The 16,690-nt window shown below is 37.9% G+C and overlaps 1 protein-coding gene across 3 annotated transcripts in view; it reads right to left on the bottom strand.

The window, feature by feature from the left end:
• Poc1b (POC1 centriolar protein B) overlaps positions 1-16,690 on the bottom strand; it is a 109,235-nt gene that overhangs the window by 3,890 nt on the left and 88,655 nt on the right. For 2 of the 3 annotated variants that reach the window (XM_074084090.1, XM_074084089.1), the window contains exon 11: positions 2,702-2,920. The exons of the other annotated variant lie outside the window; for it this stretch is intronic. In XM_074084090.1, coding sequence (XP_073940191.1) covers positions 2,702-2,920 — 219 coding nt within the window. The remainder of the gene's footprint in view (positions 1-2,701; positions 2,921-16,690) is intronic. 3 annotated transcript variants of the gene reach the window in all.

Consider the following 16,690-nt stretch of genomic DNA (forward strand, 5'->3'; position numbering starts at 1 on the left):
CACATAAAACTTAGGTGATATAAAGTCACCTATAATTAAAGTGATCCAGAACACATTTATTTTACTACCTGCTCACAGATGCACTTGTTCCCCTTTTGCAAATGTGCTATGGCTGCTTTAATCTCTTTAATATGCAAAAGGAATCCAGTCCTTCAAATGAAAAAAAATCATATTCATTTAGCCTTGAATCATGTAAAAGGGAGAAATGGGGCATAAAATGAAGGAGTAGGGGAAGGAGAGATTTATTTGTGACAGGTTCTAATGAGGACCTGACACTGACAGGTGATAGTTTAGGTAAGAAGTCATGGAGGTATGGGAATCAGGCCAATTAAAACTAAATTGGGCATGAAATTGAGAGGGTAACTTTTTAAAAACTTTTTAGTTTTTTAGACAAGATCTCACTATGTAACCCAGGCTGGTCTTCAACTCATGATTCTCCCGACTCAGTCTCCTGAGTGCTGGGATTATAGCTGTGAACCACCATGCCCCATAGGGCAACAGTCTTTAAAGGAAAGAAATGCGTGGTAAATATAGAGAAAGTCACCAACAGCACAATATTACAAAGTGAAAATGGGTGACTTAAATATGATTTTCATTGAGCAAATCATATATGACTTCAATTCTCACATGGCTCTTTCCCACAATCTGTCAGGAGTCTGAAATTATAAACATGCCTTCAAGAAGAGCTTTCTCATGAGCTCTTGTTTTACTGACCTAACTGGGGGTGACTGGAGATGCAGAAAGGACAAAAGTTAGAAGACAGACAGGTGTGCTGGGCACTTGGATGGAGACACACAACAGCCTCGTTACTTCTTTTCTCTATTATCCTCTTCTTTTACTTTGCTTCTTTTCTCTTTCTTTAAAACCTTACTTCTAAAGTCTTTCTTCTTTTCTGTTCTTTAAAGTCTCTTGCCTTAGACTAGCTCTGCCTCATTGCTTCTTTACTTTTCTTTTACTTTGCTTCTTTTCTCTATCTTCAAAACCTTTCTTGTGAAGTCTTTCTTCTTTTCTGTTCTTTAAAGTCTCTTGCCTTAGACTCACACTGTCCCCTGTTTTCCTTAACCTCTCTTAAAGTCTTGGCCCTCAGACTTGCACTGTCCCATGTTCTTTTTAGCTTTTCTTTAGCTTAGCTTTTCTAAAGCCTATGTATAAAGTTCTCGGTGTAGAGAGCTGCTCTGGTGGAGACACACCAGCCACCAGCAGTGGTGTCAGTGGCAGCCTCACAAGCAGCCCGCAGCCAGCCAATCAAAAATCCATCAATTAATTCATCAATAATCCTTGCATCCTCCTGCAGCAAGTCTTTTATATACAGTGGTAAACAAGGAGGTGGAGCAACAGTTCTCGGGGAGGGGCATGACTTTGTAACAAGAGAAACCTGTGATCCTACTCTCTGAATGTAAACAATTTAGGAAAAGCAGTTGTGCTCCATTTTGCCTCTTGCTGTCTTCTGGGGCTGGGGCCATGCCAAACTCAGCCTATAAGCCCAACTGTGCTTATGTCAGGTTCTCATAGGTTTCTCATAATCCACTCCCCACAATGCCTCTTAACCTCAAAGTCCCTAATATGCTATCTACAGGACACAAATATGCTTTAATTAGTGTTTCTAAATACTGGCTATAAAACAGAATGCCAGCGTCTGAACAGAATGCCTGATGCCAGAGTCCTATCCCAGACCCACAGAAATAGATCCCTGCAAGGGAGACCTGGATGCATGCACGGTTTGCAGCAACTCCAATGATATAATGCACAGTGTTGGGAACTGAGTTAAGTGATTTCTGTGCAGGAACTATTTCATCTTGAAATATTTATTCTAGACAGGTAATTAACATCTCTTTCATTCACACCTTTAGCCTCTTGTTCTGTATAACTTGTGACAATGTCTGCAGGGACAAATACTGTATATAAATATTGTACACATCAAAGAACAGAAGATTACTTCAAAGGAAACACTGAATCAGCAGAGCTGGAAGAGAAACCTTTGGTGCATCCATTTCAACATACAACTTCCTTAGATTATATTTATACTTCCCAATCCAGAGTTGGAAGACTTTGGATAATTATTTAAGATCCACTACATTCCTTCTTCGAAAAAGGCAAATTGCTTCAAAGAACCAGTTATGATTCAAAACTGGGATGCAAAACCATCATCCTTGGAAGAACACTGTATCAATATAGGAAGCTTTGGAAAGAGAAGTTATATATTCGGCTGTCAGTATTTTTAGAGTAAAAAAAATTATAAGCATTGGCAATATTTCATAATAACCAGAAATGTTGACTTCCAATACACTTTTCTTATGGCCCTAAATATTTCTTTGTAAGTGGCTGGATATGAATACACACCATCACAAAGCATCACTGCTTAGAATCAGAAACATCTATAATGTGGAGCACCACTGCTGTTCTTCATAGTCCATGCTGCTTTTCTGGCTCCTCAAAGCGAGAGATAGCACAGTGTGAGTGTGCACGTGTGTGTGGGGGCATGCATGCACACCCCACACACATACATGCACATGGTCTCTGAACTTCTCCGTGAGACACTGCTTAGGGCAGCTAACCCAGCGTGCCTTGCTAATGACTGCTGCCTTGAGTTTGTCTCGCCAATGAAGAAAAATGCTCCCCTGCTCCGTGAGTTTTGCAACCTGCTGTAACCAACAGGGACTGTTTTGCCTACTTTACCCTGAGGCAAAGCACACCAACCCACCTGTGTCAGAACATTGAGCTGTTCCATAATGTGCTCTAGAGCGTCGGTCACAGCGAGAGGTACACTTCTTTGGCCCTCAGAGAGAAGGTCACTTATGTCATCTGTTTTCTTTTTCACGGTTGTTGGTGGACATTCTAGTGGCACCAAGGAAGGGTTCAAGAAATACCCACAGATGTCTTCACTCTTGTCTGGCAGAGTTCTACATGTGGTTTCCATTGTCTTTAGCATCATAGAAAAGATAGGAAGAGTTATATTTTCCAACTTTACAATGATATACATATGTTTTAAATATTACTCTTTAAAAAATTTCAGACTATGGGGCCAGGTGTGGTGACACTCACCTATAATCCCAGTTACTTGGGGGAGGGGCAGAGACTGGAAGGATCACTGTTCAAGGCCAGTCCAGACAAAAACTTAGAGAGATCCTATTCTCAACAAAACAAGCTGGACGTAGTAACACCTGTCTGTAATGGCACATGCTTGTGGGAGATATAGGTAGGAGGACTGCAGTCCAAGACTAGCCCCAGGCAAAAAGCACAAGATCCAGTTTGGAAAATAACTAAAGCAAAAACAGGTTGGGGGCATTGCTCAAGTGGTAGAGTGCCTGCCTTAGTAAGTGGGAGGTCCTGAGTTCAAACTCCAGTATACCACCACCACCAACAACAAAAAAATTCAGACTTGCATTTAATTATTTATCCTCAAATTTATGGATATTACAATTACAATAAAGAAAAAAGCTAACAGTGAATAGAGAAAATTCATAATTTTCCTTGATTTTCTTTTCAATGAAATACACTTTGGATATGTCTGTCTGAGGGATCAGGTGCTCTACCATTAAAAAGATTATTCAATGCAATTTAATCTTTAAAAATAAACATTCATATCTATTATGATGACTATTATCCAAAAAATGGAAAATTACCATTGTTGGTGAAGCTGTGTAGAGTTTAAAACTCTTGTACACTTCCGGTAGAAGTGTAAAATGCTGCTGTGGGAAAGAGTTTGGCAATTCCTCAAGAAATTTAATCACAGAATTGCCACATGTCCCCAGCCAGCACACACAAAAAAAAAAAAAAAAAAAAGAATTAACACATGATTCAGCAGCCCCTCTGATTATTTTACATAAACAGAGTTGTACATTTTGCTTTTTATAAAGTCTAGCTTCTTTAATTTAGCTAAAGATTTTCCAGGTTCATTTAAGTTGTGCAATGTATGAGCATTCTATTTTTTATAGGCAAATAATAATGCATAATTAGGGTATACCATATTTTATCTATTCATCATCATAGCATTTGGGTTGTTTCTTTCCATTTTCTTGGAAATTATGACCAATGCTGCTATAAACATTACATTTTTTTCCCTGAGGATATATGTTTTCACTTCTCTTGGGTTTATACCTCAGAGTGCGAGATCATATGGTAATTCTGTTTAACATTCGCAAGAACAACCAAAGTGTTTCCCAGAGTGACTATAGTTTCCAGTTTCTCTACAACATCACTAACACTTGCTATTGTCCATCTTTTTTGTTTTAGTCATCCTAGTGGGTATGAAGTAATATCAATTACAGTTTTTTTTTTCTTGTATAGTGCTGGAGTTTGTACTCAGGGCTTCATGCTTGGCTGGTGCTCTATCACTCAGGCCACACCCCCAGCTCTCAGTATAGTTTTGATTTGCATTTTCCCCTCATGTCTAGTGATGGTGAGCATAATATTATGTGCTTATTGGCCATTTGTATCTCTTTGCATAAAAATCCATTCAAATCTTTCACCAATTTTTAATTATGTTATTTGTCTTTTTATTGTTGAGTTGTAAGAGTCTTTATATCTGCATACAAGTTTCTTATCAAATTTATAATTTGCAAATATTCTCTCCCATTCTGTGGGCTGTCTCATGCTTGCTTGGCAGGCACAGGCACTCTACTACTTGAGCCACTCCACTCCCCCATTTTTGTGTTGGGTATTTCAGATAGAGTCCACGATCCTCCTGATCTCCACCTCCTGAGTAGCTAGAATTATATTTTAGGCAGAGCCACGGGCACCAGGCTTTTTAATATTTTCTTGGCGATAATCTTTTAATCACATGAAAGTCTAATTTGTTTGTTTTGTTATTTGTGCTCTTAGTGTTGTATGAATGTCTAGTTCGAGATCAGGAAAATCTACTCCTATGTTTTCTTTCAAAATTTTATAGTTTGAGGTCCTTCATTTATGACCTACTTTGAATTAATTTTGTAAGTGGTATGAGGTAGGAGCCCAAATACATACTTTTAAAGGTGAGTATCTAGTTTTCCCAGAACCATCTATTGAAAAGACTATTCTTTCCTGATTAAATTGACCATAAGTGGGAAGGTTTATTATTGGTATCTCATCTTAGTCCATTGATCTGCATGATAATATCACAGTATTATTTGTTTATTTAGGTGGTGCTAGGAAATTGAACCTATGGTCTCTCACATGTCAGACAAGTTCTTTACCACTGAGCTACATCCCAGACCCATGCTGTCTTGATTAGTGTATGATGCAGTGAGTTTTGTCATTTGGAAGTGTGAGTTCTCGCCCTTTTCTTCTCAGTGTTATTTTACCTGCTCTATGTTCTTTGCATTTCCATATGAACATTGTATGACTCCATTTATACAAGATGCATGGAATAAGTAAATTCACAGAGCTGGAGAGTAGGGTGAAGGTTGCTAGGGGCTGAGAGAAGGATAATGGAAAGTTATGGCTTAAGAGGTACAGAGTTTCTGTTTGCCATGATAAAAAGGTTCTGGAAATAAATACTGGTGATGGTTATACCACATTGTGAGTTTGTGAGTGTATTTAGTATATTTAGTGCCAGCAGTTGTACACCTACAAATGGTTAAAAAAAAGATAACTTTTGTGTCATGTACATTTTAGTGCAATAACTGACCCCTCCCGCCCCAGAATAAAAAGGAAAAAACTTCCAACCACATGGCAATAAACAATTTGACCAGGTGCCAGTAGCTCGCACCTGTAAATCCTAGCTATGTGGAAGGATGATTTCAGGAAGATCATAGTTTGAGGCCAGCCTAGGCAAAAAATTCTGGAGGCACCCATCTCCAAAATAACCAGAGCAAAATGGACCGAAGGTGTGGCTCAAATGACAGAATGCCTGCTTTGCAAGCACAAAGTCCTGAGTTCAAATCCCTGTCCCACCAAAAAAATTTAAGAAAAATAATTTCATCTGCAATAGTATCCAAAAAAGTAAAACACTTAGGAATACATTTAACAAAAGAAGTGCAATTCCAAGATGGCGGCTAGAGGGAGGAAGCAGAAAGCGTGCCTCCTATAGTGAAATCTTGGAGAGACACTGGAGACACACCTTGCAGGCAAAACCATCGAGAAGAGGCAAAACTTTGACCCCTCCACACCTCCAGCCTGCGCAGAGAATCTCTACTTCACGTTAAACAGAGAAACCAGGAGGGCCCCTGGGCCGCCAGTCATCCACACCCAGACGGCTTGGGAAGACGCGAACAAGTTTTGTTCTACTTTATGCGTCCCCTTTGATGAGACAACTATAGAACAACATCTGAGGAACCATCTCCAGGATTGGAGGCTGAGATGGACACCAAAATTATTAAGACTGAAACTTCATTGCATTTGAACTTGGAGGATTTTTTTTCTTTCTATTTTTCATTTTGTTTTATTTTATTTTATTTATATATATATTTTTTTCTTTCATTTACTTATTGTTTATTTTTATTCTTAGCTTTATTCTTTTTATTTTTTATTTTCAATCCTCTCTGTCTTTCTAATGCCTGTTCAGCTTACTGTCGATTAGTACACTAATGCTCCCTGTTTATATCTTTGAAACTTTTTTGATTCTTTGTTTTGTTTTTTCCTACTTGCCTGTTTATTTGTTTTTCCCTTTTTCTTTAACTTCTTTGCTTTCCATCTCCTCTCACCCTTCCATTCTAAATATCACCATTGTTATTATTACATTGTTGTTATTAAGCTAGAAAATACTTAATTGCACACAGTACAGGGACAGTAACAACACCAAGGGCAATGATGGGAAGACAGAAAAAACAGGGAAACCAGTTTCCCCTCAGCAAAAAATTAGTACAGGAACCAGAGGGGAATGAAGAAAACAGATACTCAGATCCAGTCTCCAACAAAAGGAAGATAAACTATGCCAAAGAACCCAAGGAAGCCCACAAGAATAATCTAAAAGAAGAAATACTACTGATACTCAATGAGAATTTTATAGAAATGATACTGGATATGGTCAACCAAAATGTAGAGGAGACACTCAAGAAATTCCATGACAACAAAATTGAGAATTAAAAAAAGCAAAAGAAGAAAAAAAGAAAACCATAGAAGCACTGTATAAACACCAAAGTGAAACAGAGAACACAATTAATAAAGAGATAAATGAACTCAGGACAAAAATAGAAAACATTAAAGAGGAAACCACCCAGGATATGGAAAACCTCAGAAAAAAGAACGAAACAGAACTGCAAAACAAAATGGAAGGCCAATCCAGCAGAATAGAAGAAACAGAAGACAGAATCTCAGAACTTGAAGATGGAATGGTAATTAAAGGAAAAACTGAAGAACTATTAATTAAACAACTCAAGACTGTGAAAAGAAAATGCAACAACTCACTGACGCCATCAAAAGACCAAACCTGAGAATCATGGGCATTGAAGAAGGAGAAGAGGTGCACGCAAAAAGAATGTGTAATATATTCAACAAAATAATAACAAAAATTTCCCAAATCTAGAGAAAGATATTCCCATACAGATGCAAAAGGCCTCCAAGACACCAGATCAAAATAGAACTATCCCACGACATATCATCATTAAAACAACAAGTTCAGAAACTAAGGAAAGAATATTGAAGGCTGTAAGAGAGAAAAAACAAATAACATACAAAGGTAAACCCATCAAAATCACAGCAGACTTCTCAACAGAAACATTAAAAGCAAGAAGAGCGTGGGGTGAGATCATCCGGGCACTGAATGAAAATAACTTCAACCCCAGGATACTCTACCCAGCAAAACTATCATTCAAAATAGATGGAGCAATAAAAGTCTTCCATGATAAGGAGAAACTAAAACAATATGTGACCACAAAGCCACCACTACAGAAGATTCTTCAAGGGATTCTGCACACAGAAAGTGAAACCCAACTTAACCATGAAGAGACAGGCAGCACCAAACCACAGGAAAAGAAAAAGCAAGACAGTAGAGAGTAACCTCAGCTTAGGTACACACAATCAAACCTTCAAACAACTAAGACAACTAAATGACAGGAATCACCACATACCTATCAGTACTAACACTTAATGCTAACGGACTTAATTCACCCATCAAAAGGCACTGCTTGACGAAATGGATTAAAAAGGAAGATCCAACAATTTGCTGCTTACAGGAGACCCATCTCACTGACAGAAATAAGCATAGGCTTAGGATGAAAGGCTGGAAGAAGGTTTACCAAGCCAATGACACCTAAAAACAGGTAGGAGTAGCAATACTTATCTCTGACAAAGTAGACTTCAAACCTACATTGATCAAATGAGATAAAGAAGGACATTCCATACTAATAAAAGGGGAAATAGACCAAAAGGAAATAATAATTATCAACCTGTATGCACCCAATGTCAACGCACCCAATTTCATCAAACATACCCTGAAAGACCTAAAAGAATATATTAACTCCAACACAGTGGTTGTGGGAGACTTTAACACCCCATTATCATCAATAGATAGGTCATCCAAACAAAAAAATCAATAAAGAAATCCAAGATCTAAAATATACAATAGATCAAATGGACCTAGTTGATGTCTACAGAACATTTCATCCAACTTTCTACACAATATACATTCTTATCAGCAGCCCATGGAACCTTCTACAAAATAGATCACATCCTAGGACACAAAGCAAGCCTCAGCAAATAGAAGAAAATAGAAATTATACAGTGCATACTATCTGATCACAATGCAGTAAAACTAGAACTCAACAACAAAAGTAAAGACAAAAAACATGCAAACAGCTGGAAACTAAATAACTCATTACTTAATGAACAATGGGTCATTGATGAAATAAAAGAGGAAATTAAAAAGTTCCTGGAAGTCAATGAAAATGAAAACACAACCTACCGTAACCTATGGGACACAGCAAAGGCAGTCCTGAGAGGAAAGTTTATAGCCATGAGTGCATATATTAAAAAGACTGAAAGATCCCAAATCAATGACCTAATGATACATCTCAAACTTATAGAAAAACAAGAACAAGCAAATCCCAAAACAAATAGGAGAGAAATAATAAAAATAAGAGCTGAAATCAACGAAATAGAAACCAAAAAAAACATACAAAGAATTAATGAAACAAAAAGTTGGTTCTTTGAAAAAATAAACAAGATCGAAAGACCCCTGGCAAACCTGACTAAAATGAGGAAAGAAAAAACCCAAATTAGTAGAATCAGGAATGCAAAAGGGGAGATAACAACAAACACCATGGAAGTCCAGGAAATCATCAGAGACTACTTCGAGAACCTATATGCAAATAAATTTGAAAATCTAAAAGAAATGGACAGATTTCTAGATACATATGATCATCCAAAACTGAACCAAGAGGAAATTAATCACCTAAATAGATCTATAACACAAAATGAAATTGAAGCAGCAATCAAGAGTCTCCCCAATAAGAAAAGTCCAGGACCTGATGGATTCTCTGCTGAATTCTATCAGACCTTTAAAGAAGAACTGATACCAACCCTCCTTAAACTGTTCCATGAAATAGAAATGGAAGGAAAACTGCCAAACACATTTTATGAACCAAGTATTAACTTATCTCAAAACCAGGCAAAGACACCTCCAAAAAGGAGAACTATAGGCCAATCTCCTTAATGAACATTGATGCAAAAATCCTCAACAAAATAATGGCAAACTGAATTCAACAACACATCAAAAAGATTATTCACCACGACCAAGTAGGCTTCATCCTTGAATTCAGGGGTGGTTCAACATACGAAAATCAACAAACGTAATAAACCACATTAACAGAAGCAAAGACAAAAACCACTTGATCATCTCAATAGATGCAGAAAAAGCTTTTGATAAGATCCAACACCCATTTCATGATAAAAGCTCTAAGAAAACTAGGAATAGAAGGAAAGTACCTCAACATTATAAAAGCTATATATGACAAACCTACAGCCAGCATCATACTTAATGGAGAAAAACTGAAACCATTCCCTCTAAAATCAGGAACCAGACAAGGATGCCCACTATCTCCACTCCTATTCAACATAGTACTGGAATTCCTAGCCAGAGCAATTAGGCAAGAAGAAAGAACAAAAGGAATACAAACAGGTAAAGAAACTGTCAAAATATCCCTATTTGCAGATGACATGATCCTATACCTTAAAGACCCAAAAAACTCTACTCAGAAGCTTCTAGACATCATCAATAGCTATAGCAAGGTAGCAGGATATAAAATCAACATAGAAAAATCATTAGCATTTCTATCCACTAATAATGAACAAACTGAAAAAGAATGTATGAAAACAATTCCATTTACAATAGCCTCAAAAAAAAATCAAATACCTAGGTGTAAACCTAACAAAAGATGTGAATGACCTCTACAAGGAAAACTATAAACTTCTGAAGAAAGAGATTGAGGAAGATTATAGAAAGTGGAGAGATCGCCCATGCTCATGGATTGGTAGAATCAACATAGTAAAAATGTCTATACTCCCAAAAGTAATCTACATGTTTAATGCAATTCCCATCAAAATTCCAATGACATTCATTAAAGAGATTGAAAAATCTACCATTAAATTTATATGGAAACACCAGAGACCACAAATAGCCAAGGCAATACTCAGTCAAAAGAATAATGCTGGAGGTATCACGATAGCTGACTTCAAACTATATTACAGAGCAATAACGATAAAAACAGCATGGTACTGACACAAAAACAGACATGAAGACCAGTAGAACAGAATAGAGGACCCAGATATGAAGCCACACAACTATAACCAACTCGTCTTTGACAAAGGAGCTAAAAAATATACAATGGAGAAATAGCAGCCTCCTCAACAAAAACTGCTGGGAAAACTGGTTAGCAGTCTGCAAAAAACTGAAACTAGATCCATGTATATCACCCTATACCAAGATTAACTCAAAATGGATCAAGGATCTTAATATCATTGTCTGGTTCCTGATTTTAGAGGGAATGGTTTTAATTTTTCTCCGTTAAGTATAATGCTGGCTGTAGGTTTGTCATATATAGCTTTTATAATGTTGAGGAACTTTCCTTCTATTCCTAGTTTTCTTAGAGCTTTTATCATGAAATGATGTTGGATCTTATCAAAGGCTTTTTCTGCATCTATTGAGATGATCAAGTGGTTTTTGTCTTTGCTTCTGTTAATGTGGTTTATTACGTTTATTGATTTTCGTATGTTGAACCACCCCTGCATCCCTGGGATGAAGCCTACCTGGTCGTGGTGAATAATCTTTTTGATGTGTTGCTGAATTCGATTTGCCATTATTTTGTTGAGGATTTTTGCATCAATGTTCATTAAGGAGATTGCCCTATAGTTCTCCTTTTTGGAGGTGTCTTTGCCTGGTTTAGGGATAAGTGTAATACTGGCTTCATAAAATGTGTTTGGCAGTTTTCCTTCCATTTCTATTTCATGGAACAGTTTAAGGAGGGTTGGTATCAGTTCTTCTTTAAAGGTCTGATAGAATTCAGCAGAGAATCCATCAGAAAGAAAGGTCCTGGACTTTTCTTTTTGGGGAGACTCTTGATTGCTGCTTCAATTTCATTTTGTGTTATAGGTCTATTCAGGTGATTAATTTCCTCTTGGTTCAGTTTTGGATGATCATATGTATCTAGAAATCTGTCCATTTCTTTTAGATTTTCAAATTTATTTGAATATAGGTTCTCAAAGTAGTCTCTGATGATTTCCTGGACTTCCATGGTGTTTGTTGTTATCTCCCCTTTTGCATTCCTGATTCTACTAATTTGGGTTTTTTCTCTCCTCCTTTTAGTCAGGTTTGCCAGGGGTCTATCGATCTTGTTTATTTTTTCAAAGAACCAACTTTTTGTTTCATTAATTCTTTGTATGGTTTTTTTGGTTTCTATTTCGTTGATTTCAGCTCTTATTTTTATTATTTCTCTCCTTCTATTTGTTTTGGGATTTGCTTGTTCTTGTTTTTCTAGGAGTTTGAGATGTATCATTAGGTCAACTATGAGCAACTTATCTTTGACAAAGGAGCTAAAAATATACGATGGAGAAACAGCAGCCTCTTCAACAAAAACTGCTGGGAAAACTGGTTAGCAGTCTGCAAAAAACTGAAACTAGATCCATGTATATCACCCTATACCAAGATTAACTCAAAATGGATCAAGGATCTTAATATCAGACCCCAAACTCTTAAGTTGATACAAGAAAGAGTAGGAAATACTCTGGAGTTAGTAGGTATAGGTAAGAACTTTCTCAATGAAACCCCAGCAGCACAGCAACTAAGAGACAGCATAGATAAATGGGACCTCATAAAACTAAAAAGCTTCTGTTCATCAAAAGAAATGGTCTCTAAACTGAAGAGAACACCCACAGAGTGGGAGAAAATATTTGCCAATTATACATCAGACAAAGGACTGATAACCAGAATATACAGGGAACTTAAAAAACTAAATTCTCCCAAAACTAATGAACCAATAAAGAAATGGGCATGTGAACTAAACAGAACTTTCTCAAAAGAAGAAATTCAAATGGCCAGAAAACACATGAAAAAATGCTCACCATCTCTAGCAATAAAGGAAATGCAAATTAAAACCACACTAAGATTCTACCTCACCCCTGTTAGAATAGCCATCATCAGCAACACCACCAACAACAGGTGTTGGCGAGGATGCGGGGAAAAAGGAACCCTCTTACACTGTTGGTGGGAATGTAAACTAGTACAACCACTCTGGAAAAAAATTTGGAGGCTACTTAAAAAGCTGGACATCGATCTACCATTTGATCCAGCAATACCACTCTTGGGGATATACCCAAAAGACTGTTATTCCAGAGGCACCTGCACATCCATGTTTATTGCGGCACTATTCACAATAGCCAAGTTATGGAAACAGCCAAGATGCCCCAGCACTGACGAATGGATTAAGAAAATGTGGTATCTATACACAATGGAATTTTATGCAGCCATGAAGAAGAACGAAATGTTATCATTCGCTGGTAAATGGATGGAATTGGAGAACATCATTCTGAGTGAGGTTAGCCTGGCTCAAAAGACCAAAAATCGTATGTTCTCCCTCATATGTGGACATTAGATCAAGGGCAAACACAACAAGGGGATTGGACTATGAGCACATGATAAAAGCGAGAGCACACAAGGGAGGGGTGAGGATAGGTAAGACACCTAAAAAACTAGCTAGCATTTGTTGCCCTTAATGCAGAGAAACTAAAGCAGATACCTTAAAGCAACTGAGGCCAATAGGAAAAGGGGACCAGGAACTAGAGAAAAGGTTAGATCAAAAAGAATTAACCTAGAAGGTAACACCCACGCACAGGAAATCAATGTGAGTCAATGCCCTGTATAGCTATCCTTATCTCAACCAGCAAAACCCCTTGGTCCTTCCTATTATTGCTTATACTCTCTCTACAACAAAATTAGAGATAAGGGCAAAATAGTTTCTCCGGGGTATTGAGAGGGGGAGCGGGAGGGGGTGGAGTGGGTGGTAAGGGAGGGGGTGGGGGCAGGGGGGAGAAATGAACCAAGCCTTGTATGCACATATGAATAATAAAAGAAAAATGAAAAAAAAAAAAAAGGATCTTAATATCAGACCACAAACTCTAAAGTTGATACAGGAAAGAGTAGGAAATACTCTGGAGTTAGTAGGTATAGGTAAGAACTTTCTCAATGAAATCCCAGCATCACATCAACTAAGAGAAAGCATAGATAAATGGGACCTCATAAAACTAAAAAGCTTCTGCTCATCAAAAGAAATGGTCTGTAGACTGAAGAGAACACCCAGAGAGTGGGAGAAAATATTTGCCAGCTACACATCAGACAAAGGATTGATAATCAGAATATATAGGGAACTTAAAAAACTAAATTCTCCCAAAACTAATGAACCAATAAAGAAATGGGCAAGTAAACTAAACAGAACTTTCTCAAAAGAAGAAATTCAAATGGCCAAAAAACACATGAAAAAATGCTCACCATCTCTAGCAATAAAGGAAATGCAAATTAAAACCACGCTAAGATTCCACCTCACCCCTGTTAGAATAGCCATCATCAGCAACACCACCAACAACAGGTGTTGGCGAGGATGCGGGGAAAAAGGAACCCTCTTACACTGTTGGTGGGAATGTAAACTAGTACAACCACTCTGGAAAAAAATTTGGAGGCTACTTAAAAAGCTGGACATCGATCTACCATTTGATCCAGCAATACCACTCTTGGGGATATACCCAAAAGACTGTTACTCCAGAGGCACCTGCACATCCATGTTTATTGCGGCACTATTCACAATAGCCAAGTTATGGAAACAGCCAAGATGCCCCAGCACTGACAAATGGATTAAGAAAATGTGGTATCTATACACAATGGAATTTTTTTTATGCAGCCATGAAGAAGAATGAAATGTTATCATTCGCTGGTAAATGGATGGAAGTGGAGAACATCATTCTGAGTGAGAATAGCCTGGCCCAAAAGACCAAAAATCGTATGTTCTCCCTCATATGTGGACATTAGATCAAGGGCAAACACAACAAGGGGACTGGACTTTGAGCACATGATAAAAGTGAGAGCACACAAGGGAGGGGTGAGGATAGGTAAGACACCTAAAAAATTAGCTAGCATTTGTTGCCCTTAACGCAGAGAAACTAAAGCAGATACCTTAAAAGCAACTGAGGCCAATAGGAAAAGGGGACCAGGAACTAGAGAAAAGGTTAGATCAAAAAGAATTCACCTAGAAGGTAACACACAGGCACAGGAAATAAATGTGAGTCAACTCCCTGTATAGCTATCCTTATCTCAACTAGCAAAAACCCTTGTTCCTTCCTAATTATTGCTTATACTCTCTCTTCAACAAAATTAGAGATAAGGGCAAAATAGTTTCTGCCGGGTATTGAGGGGGTAGAGGGAGAGGGATTGGGTGGGGTGGCTGGTAAAGGAGGGGTTGGGGGCAGGGGGGAGAAATGACCCAGGCGTTGTATGCACATATGAATAATAAAACAATAAAAAAAAGGAAGTGCAAGACTATACACTGAAAACTGTAAGACATCACTGAAAAAGATTAAAGTTCTAATTAAATGGAAAGACATCCCAGATCCTGTGTTCATGGATCAGAAAGCATTGTTATTATGGCAGTACTCCCCACATTAGCATACCGATTCCATGCAATCCCTACCAAAATCCCAGCTGATGTTTTTGCAGAAATTGCAAGCTGATCCTAAAATACATTTATGTATCTGTTCCTTGTCCATTGTGTGTCCAGTGGTCTGACTGTACCACACCTACTTTTCTCACACCATCTCCTGCTGAGCTAGTGTCTTGTCTGGCATTTAGCAGGCACTTGAATACCTTTGAATGCTAACCACTTACTTGCAAATTCATTACTATTTCCACAGACGGAAACCAAATTCTCTACAACCAAAAACTATGTGCACACACTGCTACAGGTATCACTATCCACTTTGTAAGAACAGCTACAGCCCTTTGTGGGAAAAGGTCCCAACCTAATTCACAAATCAATCAGGGTGCTTAGTGGAAAAAGGGCAGGAGAAAAATGGGCAAAAATAAAAAATAAGATCATAGATAGTCTAAGCAACAGAAGAACTCCAATATGGCCTTAATAATACTTTCCTGGCTTGGAACCATATAATATTCATATGACACTGTCATACAACATATGGAGAAGAGGCTGGTGGGGTGTTTCAAGTGGTAGAGCGCCTTCCTAGCAAGTGTGAACCGCTGACTTTAAACCCCAGTAACACAAAAATCAATCAATCAACACAAACTACATATGGAGAAGAGTGAAAAAAGCAAAAAAGGGTACAGCAGAGAAGAAAAAAAAAAAAAACAACCCAAATCTCCATCTCACGTTAGGTAACAGACGTTATCTGTCTCTCAATGAATTAGAACCCACATATTAACAGATTCTTCCCACCAACCAATGCTTCCTCTGCATCTTGTGTATACAGGTGAAGAATGAAATGCAGTTTCAATGCACTGGTTCATAAAATTAAAAAGAAACTGATGTTTACAATTCTGAGCTAACAGAAGTATTCATGAAACTTTAGTATTCATGTTTTGAGTACTGCATCACTCAAAGCTTTTATCCATGATGCATGTGCATATGGCCTGGTGTCCGCTCTCAAGGATTCTCTGTGGAAGTTCTCTGTGGTAAGAGAACTAAGTCAGGGCAGGGCATAGATCCCCCACAGGGCCTAGCACATCTCTGATACTGCTGAGTGAACAAGAAACACAAGCAGACAAATGGCTGCAGGGCTGCCAAAATGTAACAATTACTTTGTTAGTTCATAAAAGGAAGAAGTCACACTACGTCCCCTTTTCTTATTTCATTATTATTGCCCACACTTGAACAGTAGGGAAGTGATATATTCATTGGTTCATTCAATAAGGATTTCCTACAGTAGGAAGGAACATATCAGACATAGTATCTCCTTTGTGGAGCAGGGAACCACTTTACCCAAAAGCATGTCAGGGTGGTTACTACTCTTAAGTTCTCCTTTGCATAAACCAATGATTGCCATACCAAATATGAGAAATGCAGTTTGACAAAAGTGGCTGAAATTTTTATCTCTACAGGTTAAAAGGCTTCACTTTTCACCTGAACAAATTAAAATAGAGTAAAACAACAGAGTTGATGGAAGCAAACAACTGTTTCTTTTTCTTTTTTTGGTGGGACTGGGGTTTGACCTCAGGGCTTTGAGCTTGCAAAGCAGGCACGCTACCGTTGGAGCTACACCTCCAGTGTTCTTTAATGGATAT

This window comes from Castor canadensis, chromosome 8 (assembly GCF_047511655.1).
Source record: "Castor canadensis chromosome 8, mCasCan1.hap1v2, whole genome shotgun sequence".
NCBI lineage: Eukaryota > Metazoa > Chordata > Mammalia > Rodentia > Castoridae > Castor > Castor canadensis.